Source organism: Bubalus bubalis, chromosome 4 (genome assembly GCF_019923935.1).
Source record: "Bubalus bubalis isolate 160015118507 breed Murrah chromosome 4, NDDB_SH_1, whole genome shotgun sequence".
In the NCBI taxonomy this organism is placed as follows: Eukaryota; Metazoa; Chordata; class Mammalia; order Artiodactyla; family Bovidae; genus Bubalus; species Bubalus bubalis.
This window is the reverse complement of record NC_059160.1, coordinates 33412496-33432501: the sequence shown is the minus strand read 5'-3', so window position 1 is coordinate 33432501 and position 20006 is coordinate 33412496. Positions and strand designations below refer to the sequence as shown.

Sequence of the window (20006 nt, the reverse complement as noted above, 5' to 3'; positions counted from 1 at the left end):
GTTCTTTATAAGAATGTAACATTTAAGTTTTGAATATAAAGGCTTCTATTAGACAAGTAGAACATTTAAGTCAAACCTGCATAATATTAAGGATGAAATTTCATCCCCTCTTAGTGACAGAGGTCTTAATTCTGCATCATTTGAAAGTGGTCGTATCCTAGTAACAATGCCAATAATAAACACATCATGCAAAAGTAAAAATGTAATAGTGAAATGAGCCATTGAAAGGAAGAGTCAGTGACCATATAATATTTTAGTTTCTATCATATCTAGTAGCAATCTGGTTAAAAAGAAATGACAGTTGCCCTGAAGGAAATAAAGTGGAGGTATTATTGTAGTAGTAGTTTGGAAAGAAAATTGCACTGTGTCTTGACTGGATTATTTCTCTATCCTCGCAAACTATCCCCACCTCTCAGTGGTGCTGCTTCTTGCCTTCTTTATATAAATTGAGTTTGTATCATCTAAACTCATAGGGCCCAGGGGCCCTTTGGTGACAGGGAGGAGGAGGAAAAGGGGAATTAGAAAAAGAAAATGTGACAGGCAGTTTTGAAAAGAGAAGCAATTTTCCTTGTGGGTCTGTTTCTAAATAGGAGTTCTTTAATGCACTATTTTGCTTCTGCAGAGCAGTCAGTCAGAATCAAGTGCACGCTTGTGCTGTTTTGCAGGGCTTGGCACTGACAGGTTTTACTTAGGAGGGGTAGGGATACAGGGGGATCGGATGTGGGGAAGTTAGTATTTTGGCTGTATCAGCCCTGAAGGCAGAGTTAGCACTTGCATTGGGACAAAAGTATTTGTAGTCATCAGATAACTTTGCAGTCAGCTTCAATAGCATCACTCTTTTTTTTTTTTTTTTTTTTTTGGCAGCCAAGCTCTTAGTAGAACCATCTGTCTTTCTATTAGTATTTTTGAGGCCTGTTTTGAAGCCACTTTGCTTGGCAAAGTCATTTTCATCCTTGGAAACGATTTTTAAAAAAAGTTATGTGGCTTTTTGCCGAAGAAGACTACTATGTAAAAAATCCACATGGCTGTTCATTTTTGTTCTAAAGGAATATGGCTACTCGTCTTTGTCTTGAATCAAATGAAATTAGAGGTGATACAGCTCCAGTGTGACTGTTGAGAAGTGAGAGGAAGAGATTGCAATTTGAGCAGTGTTTTTATGTTCCTGTTTCACTCAATGAGATGGTCTTTAGTCTTCCTAGTAGATTAATTGGAAGATAAATTGACTCCTTTTTCTAAATTTTAGTATAGGGTTTGTTTGTTTTGTTTTTTTTTTTTCATTTTCTAAATACCACTTCATTGGATAGGATAAACTTACAAATTGACTTTCTATTATATGAAGTGAGAAAACACAGGCTATTAGTGGTCATTGAGGACCCTATGCCTCTTCTTGCTAATGGTGGAAAGTCAGCTTTGTCATCTTGGTTACTCCAGTTTGGGTAATTATATCCTGCCTACCTAAACCCCTCTTGTCATCTCATTTGGATATTATATTTTCCATTTTCTCAAAAACTGCTGTAGAGTATCGTTGTGTGCTTCTAAACAGCTGCTGTGCTCCCCACCAAAGGTGGCTGAATTTCAGCTGGAGGTGAACTGATCCCTATAGACCACGTGTGCTTGAATACTATAATACTCACCGGACTAAATTCTTGCAGAACATTTGAAAAGTTTCCGATTTTACATTTTGTTTGTAATTGCACTGACTTAAATCATAAAAGTGCCTTTCATTTTAACATTTGTGTATGCCATTTAAACAAGTCTTCTATCACAACTTCCTGTATTTTGAGCTTTCACACAAACTGCTCCTTAGTTTCATGGAATAGTCTTTCTAGTTTTCTGATTCCTATAGTTTTCTCAACTTAGAAATGCCTTCCAGGCCTCTCTTCCTGGGGTAAGTCTAAAGCCCATTGCTGTTCAAAAGCAGCTTTGATTTCCTCATAACCTATCCTTGCTGAAGCCCCCCTATCCCCCTGCCTTTCCCCCACCTGTATGCTGAAATTCATCTTCTCTGACTATCAAACACAGTGACCAGAAACTCACAAAAGGGAAGACTGACAGCATCAAAATTCTCACTGTCTCTCCTCAGCTGCTAGCCTTTTCCATTGCCCTTTTTAATCATCTGTGATTACTTTCTTTTTCTTTTCTCACCATAATCATCCCAAACTTCCATACCCTTTCTGAACTCACTTCCTCAGTCCCAGCGTCTCTCATTTTCAGGATATGATCTTTGCCTTCAACATTGAGAAAATTTCTTCCATCAGACCTGGTTTTCCTTAACTTCTCATACCCTTGCCTGTAGAACATTATCTGCTTATCCACTTGTGTGGCTCCAATCCTCAGGGCCTGGGAGAAGGAGATGTTCCCAGTTGAAATGAATCTGTACACCTCCACCTTGCCTTTCATCCTCCTCTGCAGTTGTGGTCCACCAAGTAACTTCTCTTTCCTACATTTCAAATTCTCAGTATCCATTTGCACCTTTCAGCTAATAAATGTGCTACTGCCTAAAACTCTGCTACTGAAGTAAAATCTCTGCATCCCTATGCAGCTATCATCAAATGTCTCTCCTGACATCTCATCCAACCTTCTCTGAAGAATTATGTACATTTGCCATCTCCTTTTTCTTGCCTGTTGTTCAGTGTTTGGGCTTCTCTGGTGGCTCAGATGGTTAAGACTCTGCCTGCAATGTGGGAGACCCAGGTTTGATCCCTGGGTCAGGAGGATCCCCTAGAGAAGGAGCTGGAAACCCACTCCCAGTATTCTTGCCTGGAGAATACCATGGACAGAGGAGTTTGGCGGGCTACAGTCCATGGGTCTCAAAGAGTCAGACACGACTGAACGACTAATACACACATTCAGTGCTCAACCTTTAGGAATATGCTATCTTCCATTCTAATGAATTTGATATTGTTAGATTTGCCACTCTCTTCTAATTAACAATTTCAACAATATTTTGTCTCTAAAAATACTCTTTCTACAGCACTTTTCACTGAGACAATCAATCTTAGTATTTTACCTCAATCTTAGTATTTCATTGGTTTTTGTGGTACTGTACTTAATGATTTTTGTCATTCTTATCTTACCTCTTTGTTCTTAGACTCCTCTTCCTCAGCCCTTTGTTGAATTATTTTTGTGACCCAGATGATTTTAAGCCGCCTTCTCTTTATCCTTCAAACCCTCTTTATAGATTATCTAATCAACTCTCATCAACAAGTGACTCCCCAAACCATAGGCTCTAAAAATGTCTTTCACTAGCTTCAGCTGGGAGTATCAATCTGCTTATATCTGCTGGTATGATATCTCCAGTGGAACATTATTTTGACACCTCTAACACATATGTTCAGAACCATGTTCATATCTTTCTATGAAAGAAATCATTATCCCTAATGCTTTGTTTGTTTTTACCAATATAAATAGTTACATAGACTAGACACTGAGAATTATCTTTGACTCTGTCCTCTTCTCCTTTTCTTTTATATATATATATATATATATATATATATATATATATATATAGTTTCTTTTTTTCTTTTAGGTACAGAGATTTCTTACATACTCATACATGTATAACCTCTGCATCATCAACACCTACCTAGTCTCCACTTTGCTTTGCCTTTCAAATCTCTCCTCCATATACCCACCAGGGTATCCCACCTAAACTACATCCAGCAGAGCTTACGGGGGAAACTGTATCCATGTTTCTTTTTCTGATACACAGACTGATATACGCTGACTTTCTAACACTGATTCTTCCTTATATCTTTTTGCTCTTCTACACTGCTTGGTTTTTCCAAGCTATGGTTTTTCCAGTAGTCATGTATGGATGTGAGAGTTGGACTATAAAGAAACCTCAGCACCAAAGAACTGATGCTTTTGAACTGTGGTGTTGGAGAAGAGTCTTAAGAGTCCCTTGGACTGCAAGGAGATCCAACTAGTCCATCTTAAAGGAAGTCAGTCCTGAATATTCATTGTAAGGACTGATGCTGAAGCTGAAACTCCAATACTTTGGCCACCTGATGGGAAGAACTAACTCATTTGAAAAGACTCTGATGCTGGGAAAGATTGAAGGCAGAAGGAGAAGGGAACAACAGAGTATGAGATGGCTGGATGGTATCACTGACTCAATGGACATGAGTTTGAGTAAATTCTGCGAGTTGGTGATGGACAGGGAGGCCTGGCATGCTATAGTCTATGGGGTTGCAAAGAGTTGGACACGACTGAGCAACTGACCTGAACTGAACTGAACTGAACACTGCTTGGTAGCTTCCCTCTCACATTATTATTATTATTTTTAATCCCTGATAATTTGCTCATTTCTCATCTCCTCTGCTTAAAATTCATTCCTCATACTCCCACCTTTTTGCCTGGTGAACTCCTGCTTATTTGTTCAGAGTCTGTATCTCCTGGACCTATCTCCATGAAGCCTACCTTAACTTCTGGCTATGTTAGGAGTTTCTAGTTTGTACTTTCATAGTATATCACATACAAGTCTCTGTTGTTGAACTAACACCAGTGTTTTCTAGTTAACTATCCCTTTGCCTCACCAGACTCAGGACTTCTATAGAGCAGATATTGTGTGTGAATTCATCTTTGTATTCCTAGTTACCAAAAAAGTGTGCATTCTATTACAGTTAGTAAAAATGTTGATTGAATGAATAATAAACAGACCTATGGGACTAGAAGCTAAATTAATAACCTTAAATATCTACCTGGTATATTAGTTTCATGGAACCCAATGTAAGATTTTGCAATAGAATATTTACATAAAATCCTGGAGAAGGAAATGGCAACCCACTTCAGTATTCTTGCCTGGGAAATCCCATAGACAGAGAAGCCTGGTGGGTACAGTCCAAGGGGTGGCAGAGAGTCGGACCCAACTTAGTGACTAAGCATGATTTACCTAAAATATAAAATGTTTCATTATTATTCATAATTGGTAAGTGTTTAGTCATTCATTTACAAGTGTGATAAAGTGATTATGGTGGATTCATTAGATTTTAGGGGTCAAGATTACATTCAGAATCTATGTGGTAGAATTATAAAAAGTGTTAAAACATAATATTCCATCTTAAAGTTTAACATATATAGGAAGTAGCCTCTAAAATTCATTATGTGTTATTCTAACTTGTGAATATCATGCCCCCGCTAAGAAGACCAAAATTTTGTGACAAAAGTATTTTCCTAAAACTTAATTATAGATGTCACATATTTTGCAAACCTTAATTAGGAGCTTAAAGGGATTTCATCCATTAAGTAAAGGAAAATAAAGTTAACAGTGAATAGTACTTGGAAGTAGTCAAAATTGGCAAATATATAAGAATAAATTACTAAACTTATTGCATTGATTTTAGAATTTACCCAGGAAACATTATACTGTTTTGATGTGATATGATGTGTCCCTTTCTTCCAAAGTTTGGCTAATTTTTAGCAACAAGGAGCCAAAAATTATATCAGATACAGAAATAATACAGTTGCTGCTCATTATTTGCACTACTTATGTTCTATTAAGGTGACATGAACACTGAATTAGCAGACGCTGGGCAACTGCTTCTAAAGGAAACACAGACTTACGCTCCGAGGAGCCTTTGGTCGCGCTATTTTCATCAACTGATCAATACATGTACTTGTTTTATGTGTGTTTCTGTTTAAAGACAACTTATTAATATGTATTATTGATTCTATGTGCATTTTAAGCAGCAAAATCATCAAGATTTCTTGCTCCCTTGCACAGGTCTGTAAGCGATCACAACAGCACTAATACGAGTCCATTTGGGGAGGGTACAAGCAAATTGTAGTGAGTAGGCAAATTGGCAAGTACAGAATCTGCCAATAATGAGGATGAACTCTATTTGAAATGTGGTTTTAGTTGCATAGATGAATTAACCACAGATCCTGGATTGTATATGTTTTACTGTTTACTTTATTCTGAAAATAGTACAGTGCTCTGTAATCTGTCCTTTAATATTCTAAAATAAACACATCATTGGGGCTATGATTAGGTTTATTTTTTATTTTAGTCTTTCCTTTCCCTTGTAGTTCCTTCTGTTCCCCACCCCCAGTTCTTCCCAAGTGTTGGAAAAGTATACTAGATTATTAGGAGATGTAGTTTCAATGTTAACTTTGGGATCTTGAACAATTTATTTGGCCAAACTAAGTCTCATTTATTTATCAGCACAATGACTGTATTATGCCAGATAATTTTGAAGATCTTTCTCAGTCTTGAAAGTATTATTTTATATATGTGGATCTTGGAAAATTATGGCACTAAAAAAATTCTAATACTAAAGCAAAATATTTTTTTAAATTATAGTAAAATAACAGATTTTAAAAGCCCCCAAATTTATTGTAATTTATTCTTTAAAATACTAAAATGTTTACCTGAAAGATTATTTTAAATTATTTGAGTATAAATGAATTACCTGGATAAAAACTGTCACACACACAAGTAGAGAGATTTATGTATATGCAGTAACCAATTAAACAGTATAACAAAAAAATTAACTTTTCAATAGCAATATAAATATTTTTAAAAACCTTAGAAATAAAATTACCAAGGAAAATACAATAAGTATTTGAAGAAGATTCTAATAAATTGAAAGATATAACCTGCCATCAAGCAATTAGGTTAATGAATTCAACAAGGAATTCCATATCCTAAAATTAATGTGGAAAAATAAATGTAAATAAAACCAGGAAATACTTGAGAAAGAAAATAATGATAGAATACTAATATCTGCAAAGCTGTAACAATTAAAACATTATTAGAACATGGATAGGCAAGTCTATCTGTTCAGTACAGATGTAATATATTTCCAGTGTTTCTGTATTACTTTAATATTTCTTCATGCATGCCTATTCCCAAGAATCTGGATTTATCTTAATGTATGTGACCTTTTATCCATATCTTAAGAACAGGAACACAAAGCAGCTGGTTTTTCATGCTGCCATTTTTCTCCAGTAAAACTGAATTCCTCTCTGGTTGTTAAAGAACTTTGTTGTCCACAGGCCTTTTGTGGACATTTGGAGTTGGTGCACAAAGAAGAAATTACATAGATAGAATTATATAATACATTCTTATTCTTTATTTATGAATTATTAATTCATATAATAATTAAGATGCTGCTCTAAGTTGCAATTATAAATAAGTTACAACCTCTTTCCTAAATGAGCTCGTAGGTCTTAAGGGAGACTCAAGTTATACAAGTAACTATTATTCAATACATTAAGTATTGTACTATTTATTGTAAGTATTGTAAGTATTTGTGAGATTAAAGAAGTAACAATTGTTTCTGCCTGAAAACTGGCATCATAGGAAAGAAATACTTCACAGGCAAAGGCATTATGTGGGTCTCAAAAGCCTTTGAAAAATAAGTAGAATTTTTTGCCAAGAAGAAAAGGAAAAGAGAAATTACTAAAAACAGAGGAGAAAAATACTTTTGAGTCTCTTCAAGCGTGGAAAAGTATCATGTATGCAAGGAAGTCTTCATGATCCATTGAGCGAAGAGTACAGGATATCTGAAGGAGGGCAGAAAAATGGCTGAAAAGATGGAGTAGGAACACACTGTGAATAAACTTGAATAATATGTAGAAGGATTTGGTCGTTATTCTCTTAGTGAAAGCAAACCATCCCAAAACTTTTCATAAGAGGAGCATGTGAAATACAGATACAAGGCTCGTTTAGAAAGAACTCTATAAGGAATATAGTTTAATATCCTCTCAGCACCAGACCTGTAAGAGGCAGAGTCTCCCTTTCAAATACTTATATACCTGAAGTTGACGTAGTTGCCTATAGAAGTGAAAGTTTAGTCACTCAGTCGTGTCCAACTCTTTGCGACCCCATGGACTGTAGCCTGCCAGGCTCCTCTGTCCATGAAATTCTCCAGGCAAGAATGCTGGAACGGGTAGCCATTCCCTTCTGCAGGGACTCAGGGATGGACTAAGGGATCGAGCCTGGGTCTCCTGCAGAGCAGGCAGATTCTTTACCGTCAAGGCAAAACAAGAAGACAAAAAAAAAAAAAAAAAACCTGTTGACAATAACTTCAGCATTCTTTAAGACAGTACTTCTCAAACCTGGATGCACATTGGAATCATCAGGGGGACATTAAATAAGGCTCATGGCTGGGTCTCACTCCTGTTGGTTCAGTCTGGAAACAGTCTGGGCACTGAATATTTTTCAGAGCTTACTAGGTGATTCTAAAATGCACATTCAAGTTTAAGAACTACTTCACTAAAACAAGAACCTATTGTTTCTGCAATTGTACAAGTTACTTTCCCCAAATTTTAAGGCCTCTAAAGTTTGGATGCCTCTTCTAACCCTTGTATACATTCCATTTGAAGTTCCTTTCTTCTTATCTCTAAAGTGTTCTTATTAAATTTATAACCATCTTATAAATCATTTAACCAGTGGTGTCTCAGAAAGGCAATGTACTATATAAAATATAATAACTTATTTCCAATCAAGGAAATACGAAGGATACATAGTAGCTGGTGATAACCCTTAACCAGTATGGCTGGTTTGTTACTTGTTTCTTTGTTTGATTGTTATTCTGGTCTGTGTCCTCTTCTTACACAGAGCCAGCCCCCATGCTGTTTTTTCTTCAAATGTCTCCCATTATTCTAGGCCACTTTTTCCTGCATACCTGCTCAGCATGCAGTCTCTAATTTTAATCAGTTGTTTTCCAGTGGTTTCTTAATAAGGTTTATCTTTTCCCCAGTATGTTCAAAAAAATTTTGGCTGTAGTGGTATAACATCTACAACCTTCAGCTCTAACCTTAAAACATTGTCTTTTTGTTTTCTGGTTGTGTTGTTCACTTTATTTCACTGTGGTGGCAGTGATAGATAGGTTTTAAAATACTTTTTGCTAAAAGAAATGCTTTCCAGTTTGGAGTCATTTCTGAAAACTGATTTCTCATTCTTTAGTGTTCCTTTCTCTTTCTGCCTGGCTGGCTGGCTGGCTGGCTGGCTCTTTCTCTTTCTCTCCCCAACCCCCATCCTCATCATGCCTTCTCTCTCTCTCTCTTTTTCCCTCTCTCTCTCAACATTCCCCACTCCCCGCCAACACCACCACTCACCAACCAAAATCTCAGAAATATCTCAGAGGTTTAGTATGAAAGATGAAATGAAGGAGAAACTGTGGGTAGACTTTTGAAATGAGAAATGAGAATAAGAATTACGTGTCCTAAGAATGTCAGTGAGAGAAAGGGAAATCAAGTCTGGGAGATATTTCAGAGTTGCTGTTAAGGTTAGCAACTGAATGAATTTGTTTTGCGTTTTTGATTTGTGTATGTGCTTGTTTTACATTTAACTGTTATCCACACTGTAATATAAGCTCCATGGGCATAGGATCTTGGTTGTCTTGTTCAGTACAGTGTCTGTACTACCTAGCTCATTTTCTTATACATAGTATGTGTTCATAATATAGTTATTTTCCAAATAACTGCATTAATGTGAGGAAAAAATAGTAAAGGAGAACAAAATATCAGAGGTGTGATTTTTAGCATGATTATACATTCTCAATCATATGTTCACTGACAAACACTAACCAATAACCATGTCCACCAGAGAAATCTGGTTGAAATATTTGGAAAACTGTCTTAAATATTTCAGTAAATGACATTCTCTGCATTTAATAATAATGTGACATAGCTGCAGAAATTACTGCATTAGTTTATATTTCTAGAAATTATTGTTCAATTCAAAGAAAATAGTGATTCCATTGTATTAGATTATTGAATTATATGAATCCCACATTCTGAGAGTGACACACGAAAATTAAAGTGTGTTCAAAGATGGCAACCAAAACAGAGGTCATATGATTTGAAAGTGAAAGAGAAAGTCACTCAGTTGTGTCTGAATCTTTGCAACCCCATGGATTATACATACAGTTCAGTTCAGTCACTCAGTCATGTCCGACTCTTTGCGACCCTATAGACTGCAGCACGCCAGGCCTCCCTGTCCATCACCGACTCCTAGAGTTTACTCAAACTCATGTCCATTGAGTCGGTGATGCCATCCAATCATCTCATCCTCTCTCGTCTCCTTCTCCTCCTGCCCTCATCTTTCCCAGCATCAAGGTCTTTTCCAGTAAGTCATTTCTTCGCATCAGGTGGCCAAAGGATGGAAGTTTCAGCTTCAGCATCAGTCCTTCCAATGAACATTCAGGGCTGTTTTCCTTTAGGGTTTGTTGGATCTGCTTGCAGTCCAAGGGACTCTCAAGAGTCTTCTCCAACACCACAGTTCAAAAGCATCAATTCTTCAGCACTCAGCTTTCTTTACAGTCCAACTCTCACGTCCAAACATGACTACTGGAAAAACCATAGCCTTGACTAGACGGACCTTTGTTGGCAAAGTAATGTCTCTGCTTTTTAACATGCTATCTAGGTCGGTCATAACTTTCCTTCCAAGGAGTAAGCGTCTTTTAATTTCATGGCTGCAGTCACCATCTGCAGTGATTTTGGAGCCCAGAAAAATAAAGTCTGACACTGTTTCCACTGTTTCCCCATCTGTTTCCCATGAAGTGATGGGACCGGATGCCATGATCTTCGTTTTCTGAATGTTGAGCCTTAAGCCAACTTTTTCACTCTCGTCTTTCCCTTTCATCAAGAGGCTTTTTAGTTCCTCTTCACTTTCTGCCATAAGAGTGGTGTCATCTGCATATCTGAGGTTATTGATATTTCTCTGGGCAATCTTGATTCCAGCTTGTGTTTCTTCCAGTTTAGCGTTTCTCATGATGTACTCTGCATATAAGTTAAATAAGCAGGGTGACAATATACAGCCTTGACGTACTCCTTTTCCTATTTGGAACCAGTCTTTTGTTCCATGTCCAGTTCTAACTGTTGCTTCCTGACCTGCATACAGATTTCTCAAGAGGCAGGTTAGGTGGTCTGGTATTCCCATCTCTTTCAGAATTTTCCACAGTTTATAGTGATCCACACAGTCAAAGGCTTTGGCATAGTCACTAAAGCAGAAATAGTTGTTTGTCTGGAACCCTCTTGGTTTTTTGATGATCCAGCAGATGTTGGCAATTTGATCTCTGGTTCCTCTGCCTTTTCTAAAACCAGCTTGAACATCTGGAAGTTCACGGTTGATGTATTGCTGTAGCCTGGCTTGGAGAATTTTGAGCATTACTTTGCTAGCGTGTGAGATGAGTGCAATTGTGTGGTAGTTTGAGCATTCTTTGGCATTGGCTTTCTTAGGGATTGGAGTGAAAACTGATCTTTTCCAGTCCTGTGGCCACAGCCGAGTTTTCCAAATTTATGGTGGCATATTGAGTCCATCACTTTCACAGCATCATCTTTTAGGATTTGAAATAGCTCAACTAGAATTCCATCACCTCCACTAGCTTTGTTCATAGTGATGCTTTCTAAGGCCTTCTTGACTTCACATTCCAGGATGTCTTGCTCTAGGTGAGTGATCACACCATTGTGATTATCTGGGTCATGAAGATCTTTTTTGTACAGCTCTTCTGTGTATTCTTGCCACCTCCTCTTAATATCTTCTGCTTCTATTAGATCCATATCATTTCTGTCCTTTATTGAGCCCGACTCCAGGCCAGAATACTAGAGTGGGTAGCCATTCCCTTCTCCAGGGGATCTTCCCAATCCAGGAATCAAACCCTGGTCTCCCGCATTACAGGTGGATTCTTTACCAGCTGATCCACCAGGGAAGCCCAAGAATACTGGAATGGGTAGCCTATACTATCTCCAGCAGATCTTCCTGACCCAGGAATCGAACCAGGGTCTCCTGCATTGCAGGTGGATTCTTTACCAGCTGAGCCACCAGGGAAGCCATATGGTTTGAGGAATGGTTCAGTTGCCTGAAAGAAGATAGATGACAAAAAAGTCTAGGACAGAGATGGATCCAAGGAACCAGATCATAGACATAGTTTTGACCCATCCCCACCCCATTCCATGGCCATGGCAAATCAGTTCTCTTTTGGCCCCAGTTGCCTCTTCTATTAGAGGCTTCCCAAGAGGCACAGTGGCAAAGAATCCTCCTGCCAATGCTAGAGGTGCAAGAGATGCAGATTGGTTCTCTGGGTCAGAAAGATCCCTTGGAGAAGGGAATGGCAACCCATTCCAGTATTCCATGTACAGAAGAGCCTGGTGGACTACAATCCACGGATTTGCAAATAGTCAGATGCAATGGAGCATACGTGTGCGCGTTAATACACGCGCGCGCACACACACACACGCACACACACCTCTTCTGTAAAGAATAGAGAAAGTCTTAATACTCCCTAAGCTTTCTTCCAGATCTTTTATTCAAACATTTAAAAACTCAATATTACGCATGAACATGAGAATTATCTTCAAGTAGTGAAGAACTTATAAAATGGTACAGTTTAGTTAATTTTGTTTTAGAAGGTAGAATTAGTCCCAACAGATGGGATTTATAAAAGGAGATTTTAGTTCAACCTAACTGGTACTTTTAAAATCATTATATTAATGCAATAGGAAAAGACTTGTAGTGTGAAGCATCAATAGATACTTCACCACTTTCAAGGATATATGTAGGGAAATTATTCATCAGGTTAGAAAGTGAACTTGATATCACTTTCCAGTTATATAGTATTTAGTATTCTGAATCTGCTGTCTAAAGCAGTCCCAAGGCAGTCTCACGTCCAGTGTTCTAGCAAACTTGTATATTGAACTGAATATTTTTTCCCTTTTATCATAAAATAAGGAGGGTTGGGAAGCATGGAATGTCAAGACTTCTTCTCTTTGATTCACTCTAATACGTTCAGCAGGTTCAAGGTCAACTGCCGCCATTAATGATTCCCGTATTCCCTCCCGATCAACGGACACTGGCTGCAGCTGCCCAGCAAGGATTCCTCCTTCCTCCAGGCTTCAGCTATAAGGCTGGATGTAGTAAGTACCGTTGATTTTTCATTTGGGAGTGGGTGGAGGTCATGTCTTTAGGCAATTTAATATTCCTGCCACACCAAGAAATGAGATCACCCGTATAGCATTTTTATTTTAAAGGGGAAATACACAGAAAATGAAGAAAAGGGTTTATGTTGATATTTAAGTGCCTAAAATATTTCTGTGTTTCTGAAGCCAGTATTTGTTTTTTATAATTTGGTTTCATAACTTTTATTTCCAGTGTATTCCTAAAATATGAGTATGATTTTCAGGTTGAATTTATTTTTACATAGGTAAAATAGGAATATCCCTGGCTTCCCTAGTAGCTCAGATGGTAAAGAATCCACCTGCAGTGTGGAAGACCTATATATGATCCCTGGGTAGGGAAGATCCCCTGTAAAAGGGAATGGCAACCCACTCCAATATTCTTGCCTGGAAAATTCCATGGCAGAGGAGCCTGGCAGGCTTCAGTCCATGGGGTCACAAAGAGAAGACAGGAATATGCAGTTTAATAGGTTTCCATTGTGGAGAAGGCAATGGCAACCCACTCCAGTACTCTTGTCTGGAAAATCCCATGGACGGAGGAGCCTAGTAGGCTGCAGTCCACAGGGTTGCTAAGAGTCTGGCACGACTGAGCGACTTCACTTTCACTTTTCACTTTCATGCATTGGAGAAGGAAATGGCAACCCACTCCAGTGTTCTTGCCTGGAGAATCCCAGGGACGGCGGGGCCTGATGGGCTGCTATCTATGGGGTTGCACAGAGTCGGACACGATTGAAGCGACTTAGCAGCAGCAGCAGCAGCAGGTTTCCATTGTGGTTTAAGATAAACCCAAGTTTCCTAATGTGAATTAGCTGGCCTTCTATTATCCATCTCCTCCCTATATTTACAGCCTAGTTTCTCACTGGTATTCTTTTAGCTCTTAGACCAAACCATACTCTCTTAACCTGTGAGTTGAATTGTCTGGGTTCACTCTCCTTGGTGTCGTGAACCTCTTCCAACTCAGAGCAGGGAAGGCTGGCCTGAACTAGTTAGATCCCTTTCTCCAGGTTCCTTTGGATCCTGTATATTTTCTTCCACTTCAATTGTAAACTGAGGGCCAGAGCGCCTTCTGTTTCATTTATTGTTATATCTAAAGTTTTAGTACAATATTCAACTATTTGTTGAATGAATTAATGAGCATTCATTACAAACAAACAAAAAAGGCATTTTTACACTGATAGTCTATATTGAGATGACTGTTTATATTGCTTATTAACTTTAGTTGCCTGTGTTTTTATGACCTTTTTTTTTTAACCAAAATCAAAATTCTACACTGTTTTGGAAACAATCTAATACTTTATTTTCCAAAATTCAGAGACTCAAAATGCAAACTATAATCTGTAGATAAAAATAGTAACAAATTCCAAAGAGAGACTAGGCTGCTAAGCTAAGTATCTTCCAGAACATTATTATCATACTCAAAAAATACAGAGAAAGCAAGTATATTGAAGTATTTTCATAGATCAAAGTAGAATACCATTGAAAACAATTAGCAAAATATTATCACTTTATATATTTATGTAGAATATTTGGGAAGTTCCAGTAGATTTTGCTTCATTTATATGTTAATAAATTGTCCCATTAACATCCTGCTATGCTTCAACACTTACTGCATTTGAGAAATTTGTTGAATATTACTAGAAATCAGATATACTTCCTGCTAAATGATGTCTTGAAATTTCATATTTAACATTCATTTCTAGTTTTTACACCTTCCTTTGTACAGTATTGAAGAAATGGGATGTAATTCTTTAAATATATAGAACCATAAATATGAGTAGATGCACCTATGGAGTCTAGGTAAAAATGAACTGAACTGAGGAGTTTCAAAATTCAGACTTGTAAGGCACTTTGTTCTTTACAGTTTTTAACATGGCTTTTGAATATCTTTCTCTTTGGTTTCCTGTGTTTTAAGATGGTGTTCTCACTCTGGATCTTTAATTTATTCATTTAATATGTTTGTCACATAATTGTGTCTTGGTAGACTGATTCATCCAGAAATACCAGCTTCCTTTTTTTTTTTAACTAAGGACTACATTTATATTCTAAATATTTAAATTCTAAAAATAACTTAAATTTTAAGAAGAAAATTTTAAATTCTATCACTACATTAATTTCTGAGTTTTTAATTATAAAATATATTTTGTTTCCATATACCTAAGGAATTACTATTCACATTAAATGCATGTTGTCAATGTGTTTTTTTGTAGCTTTGGTTACTAAAGTTAAAGAAAAAATGCTTTTAAAAATCAGATTGCCTCAGATTGTACCTGCAGTACATACATGTAGACCAGTTCTGTTTTCCAAAAAGAAATGTTTTAAGCAACTGTAAAAATAAGTCCCATTTTCAGATACTTGAAGAGAAAACCTCATTGAGTGTGAACAATAGCATAACTATGGACCTGGAAAAGGTCAGGAACACCTCTCCCTCACTCCCATTTGATGAGTTGGCATGGTGGACTTGTTCAGTGTTCGTGTAATGTGGCATGGAGAAATACATCCCTTCCTAAAGTTATTGGTATATCAACCATTTGATATTTATACCTTCAGTGCCTAAAGTTATAAATGATACCACATCTTTAGTATGTTTGGAAATAAAATAGGATAAAATCTCTACAGCTGCTGGCAAGCTTGAAACTACAGTCATGCCAAACTCTGAATCTAAGATGAAGCCAGTAGCAAAATAAAGTGCCACGCTTGTTGACACGCTCATGCTCTGAGTCAGTTTGAGTTGAGGAGCTAGGTGGAAGCCATAAATAGTCCAAACTGTTTCCTCCATAATCATGTATCAGGAGAGGAATTGAGATAGGGAAAGAAGCAAATCTCTCCATCATCCCTCTTCAGTGGGACTTCCTATTTTATCCCCCACCCTCAAATTTTCTGTCGTTTGTGACATGTCTGGCTCTCATTTGTTTTCAGTAATAGTACATAGTTTTTAATGACAGTGACACTGACTAATCCATCTTGATTTTAGTCCCAAGTAAATATGAAAGATAAACTATTTTTAATATACTCAAATGCTTTTCATCAATCCATTCAAGAAGGTACTGATGATACATTTTTCTATTTAAACTTGATGTGTCTTGATAAATAAAATTAAATAAATAAAATTTGAAACTACCCAAGAAAGTTAAAATAATATCAATGGGGAAAAAATAAAATTACAAGTTGGGTAACCTAACCATCATACATTGAGTTAGTATCTCCTATTTTCCAAAAAGAAGTTTTTCATTGAAAATAAAGGTATTTTGCCTAATGAATATAATTGTAGAAATATGGTGTGGAATGAACACCTACAGAATATCGTTACTAGGATTTCTCTTAACTACTAGAAAGCATATCATTAAACAATATACAAATAAATAGCACAGCCAGAGACTTCAGAGCAAAGTGGGTAGATAGAAAAGAAGTTTTATTGAATGTTGTAGTCTACTCTTATCTATGAATATGTAGATCAGTTTGCAAATGTTGATATATCACCAGAATTTTAGTTGTTTGGGCATTTGCTCTTAGTAAAAATCAATCATGAACCCAACTTCTCCATGTATCTCTATCTAGTTATTGTTTTTCTTACTTACGTCTTAAAATGTAAAAATACTTCCAGACTTCTAAGGTAAAATAATGGTATATTATTAAATTGAGCACTTTTAATATATGCAATAACTGGAAAGCAGTTGTGTAAAAATACTGCTTTAATCAATCAACTCAATTCAGAGACTATTTCATTCAGGAAAAAATAAATGATCTTTATTTTTAACTAATAAGTTCTATGAAAATTGTCAATTCAGTTGTTATATGTAAACACACCCCAGATTTTATATTGTATAATCTAAGATCCCAATTTTAAATGATATTTGTAGATATTAGCTCATTTTAAGTAGAAAGCAATCATTAAAGCCCTTGGAAATAAATTTGAAAGACTGAATAATGAAGGTTCAAATTCTGAATTATAAAATAAATGTAATCTACAAATGAGTTGGTTCGAGTACACTTTGGATGGTTGAAGACTCCAAGGACACAGTCCATTTGCTTCTGCTGGAAAGACTGAGTGGAATTCTGAGCTCTCAACCAAAGACTTGAACCTGTGAACTGCAAAGCTTGTATCCAGTAGATATTTTTGAAATAAAATGTGCATACCTTTTGTACCTGTAGAACTATTTTATGTTGGCAGGAAGACTTTTGTCCTGGCTCACCATAGAAAAAAATCTATGAAAATTTAAAATTATTTTGAAGATGTCTGTTGGTTTTAGCTCAACACTTTAGACTTGAGAAAGACATTTGAGATAAGGTGGTTGAAGGCCATAAGTTTGGTCAATACCAATTTCTCTGACCCCAACTTTCAGTTCTCTTTTTGTTACACACAGCTTCCTCATACCCTGTCTCGCACTCAGGTTAAACACTATTCCTTCAGCGCATATATTTGATAGGCAGAAATAAAAGGAAGAAGTTCTTCTCTTTTTACCAATGACTGTAGTCCTCTGCCTCTCTCCTTTCTATTTCAGTGTAAAACTTCTAGCCATGTAAATCTACTAGATGCTTTAGAAATTTTGGACAGGAAGATATTTTATGTGGAAATTTTAAAAAATCTACAGGAAGGCAAAATCCAGTAGAATAGCCACACAATAGGTTGGCTTGATAGTTTTGGCCCAAAGTGTCAAAACGAATGTGTCACATAGCCACAGATATTGTATCTTCCCCATAGATGGGCTGTAGTGCCCAAACTGTGTGCTAAAGTACCAGGGTGCTGTAGCTAATTCACAGAGCACAGAGGATGTTTTAAAATTTCAAGGAAAATACAGAGGCATCTCTAAAACACTACATAAAAGGCATGAGTTGTTTGGAACTTGTTACTTAATAAAATGGAGCAGTTGGACATTTCTTTTGTCCTAAGGGTGCCATGAAAGAATTATTGAGCCACGGATGGTGCCTGAATCTAAGACATTTAGGAACTTATAGCCTGTTATACGGAGGAGCCTGGTAGGCTGCAGTCCATGGGGCCGCTAAAAGTCGGACACGACTGAGCGACTTCACTTTCACTTTCCTGCATTGGAGAAGGAAATGGCAGCCCACTCCAGTGTTCTTGCTGGAGAATCCCAGGGACGGGGGAGCCTGGTGGGCTGACGTCTATGGGGTCACACAGAGTCGGACACGACTGAGGTGACTTAGCAGCAGCAGCAGCAGCAGCCTGTTATATATTCATTTTAAACATCATAACTTTTAACTTGATAGTTATTGTTATTGACCTATCACATTACAACCACAGAATAGAATGTTGTAACAAAATTTACCTGGCACTTCCAGGGATACGTGTAATATTATACAATAAGCAATTGATTCGCCACATCATGCTGCTTTGATTGGCCTTGTGCAAGTTATTGAGCTTCAATTTCCTGACCTACAAAATGGATTAATAACACCTATTTTACCGAATTGTTATGGAGATTGAATAGCATTATATATGCAAGAGTGCCTCCCATTGTGTCTATCTCAGGTTACTTAAAAATGCTAAATACTGAGCATAATACCAGCAAAAACTGTCCCCCCTCATCAAAATAATATTATAAACCCACACCCAGCAGTTAATGACATTTCATGTTCTACCTATATAGGATCAAATGCATTCTGCCACACCTGAATGATGTTTCCTCCGACTAGGAAAGTACTATTGTTTAGAGAAAAAATATTATAGTGCTGATAGAAACATTCATCTCATAGGATACAATCTTAACCCTAACTGTTTTAATTATAATCACCAAATTTTAAACTTTTTATCATTTTCCACTCACCTTTTAGAGGTCATGTTGGAAGAAATCATGTGATTTTTAAAAAATGTATTTAGTTATTGTTTTGGTTGTTTGAAACTAGAAATATATTCACATATTCATTCTACATTTTAACACATTGATTAATTTTTCAGAAATGTGCTAAATAAAATAGCCATATAAATTTACTGATTGAAATATTTAATTGCCTTCTGAGATTAGCTTAAATAAATGGAAGTCGATGAGCCAAGCTTAATAAACTTAAAATATGCTGTATTTACTCTTCATCAGTTTTCTGAACAGTATTTCCGCTTCCAATAAAAAAGGAAACTCTCAGTTAATTAGTTCCTCATATTCCACGATAAAATTAATGTTTAGGAGTTAAATACCATAAACTTCCTCAGGCACATTTGCTGATGTGTTCCTGTTTTTAGTTAATGTCACATGTTTCATTGTTTAATGGGGGTATCATGTGGGTTTCATTATATCTCTCTGGTGCAGAGGGTCCATGTGTCTGGCATTTTAGGAGACTGCATGCTAATTTCTGATTTAACTGTGTCAACTGTATCAGCTGACATATAGGTCATTGACAATCAGTGCTGAAACAATCACCAAATCACAAGCTAAAAACCATTGACATGGTATGCTTTTATTGAACTGACAAAATAGGAAACATGTGTTATCAGGATCACATACTGTAGATTCTTTGTACATAAGCGGAGAGAAGATGTAATCATATCTTCAGGCTTCTGTGTGTGTTAGAATTATTGTGACCAGCTCTTCCTCTTCCCTCGCCTCCCCTCCCCAAATCTTAGAAATCAATGACACTGGGCAAACATAACTCAGTTTAAAGCTTTGTAAATATTTACTTTTATAGAGAAGAGTTTTGAAACTAAAGAGTCAATCAGTTAAGTTCTCATGTTAGATTGGTGGCATTAAAATATGAAATGATTAAAAAGTAAAGAGAACTGAGTACAGAAAGTATGTGGTGACAGCCACCTTCCAGTTCCCATGGATTAGATGTTTCTAGGTCAGTATGATAGTTGTTTTCCTTTTTGCCAAATAATGGAGTTTACAATATTCATCACTGAGAAAAGATATATATATCTATCTATCTTTACTGTGACAGTGTCATAACTTAGTATGGAAATGATAGCTTATTTCGTGCCTTATTGTTTACATACAGAGAGACATATTAATGTTAAGCAGTATATCTCTGTGAAGTAGTAACTGTGCTATATTAATAACCAGTATTTGGTCCAGTCTCCCCACCGCCCCCCACCACATACAGTGCTGCTGCTACTGCTAAGTCGCTTCAGTCGTGTCCAACTCTGTGTCGCTTCT

General features: G+C 36.8%; 1 protein-coding gene across 19 annotated transcripts in view; it reads left to right on the top strand.

The window, feature by feature from the left end:
* SOX5 (SRY-box transcription factor 5) overlaps nt 1-20006 on the top strand; it is a 1156954-nt gene that overhangs the window by 987095 nt on the left and 149853 nt on the right. For 17 of the 19 annotated variants that reach the window (XM_045165614.1, XM_045165607.1, XM_045165602.1 and 14 more), the window contains one exon: nt 12741-12864. In XM_045165614.1, the coding sequence (XP_045021549.1) occupies nt 12741-12864 (124 nt within the window). The remainder of the gene's footprint in view (nt 1-12740; nt 12865-20006) is intronic. The other 2 variants (XM_045165617.1, XM_045165600.1) reach the window with 1 other exon arrangement.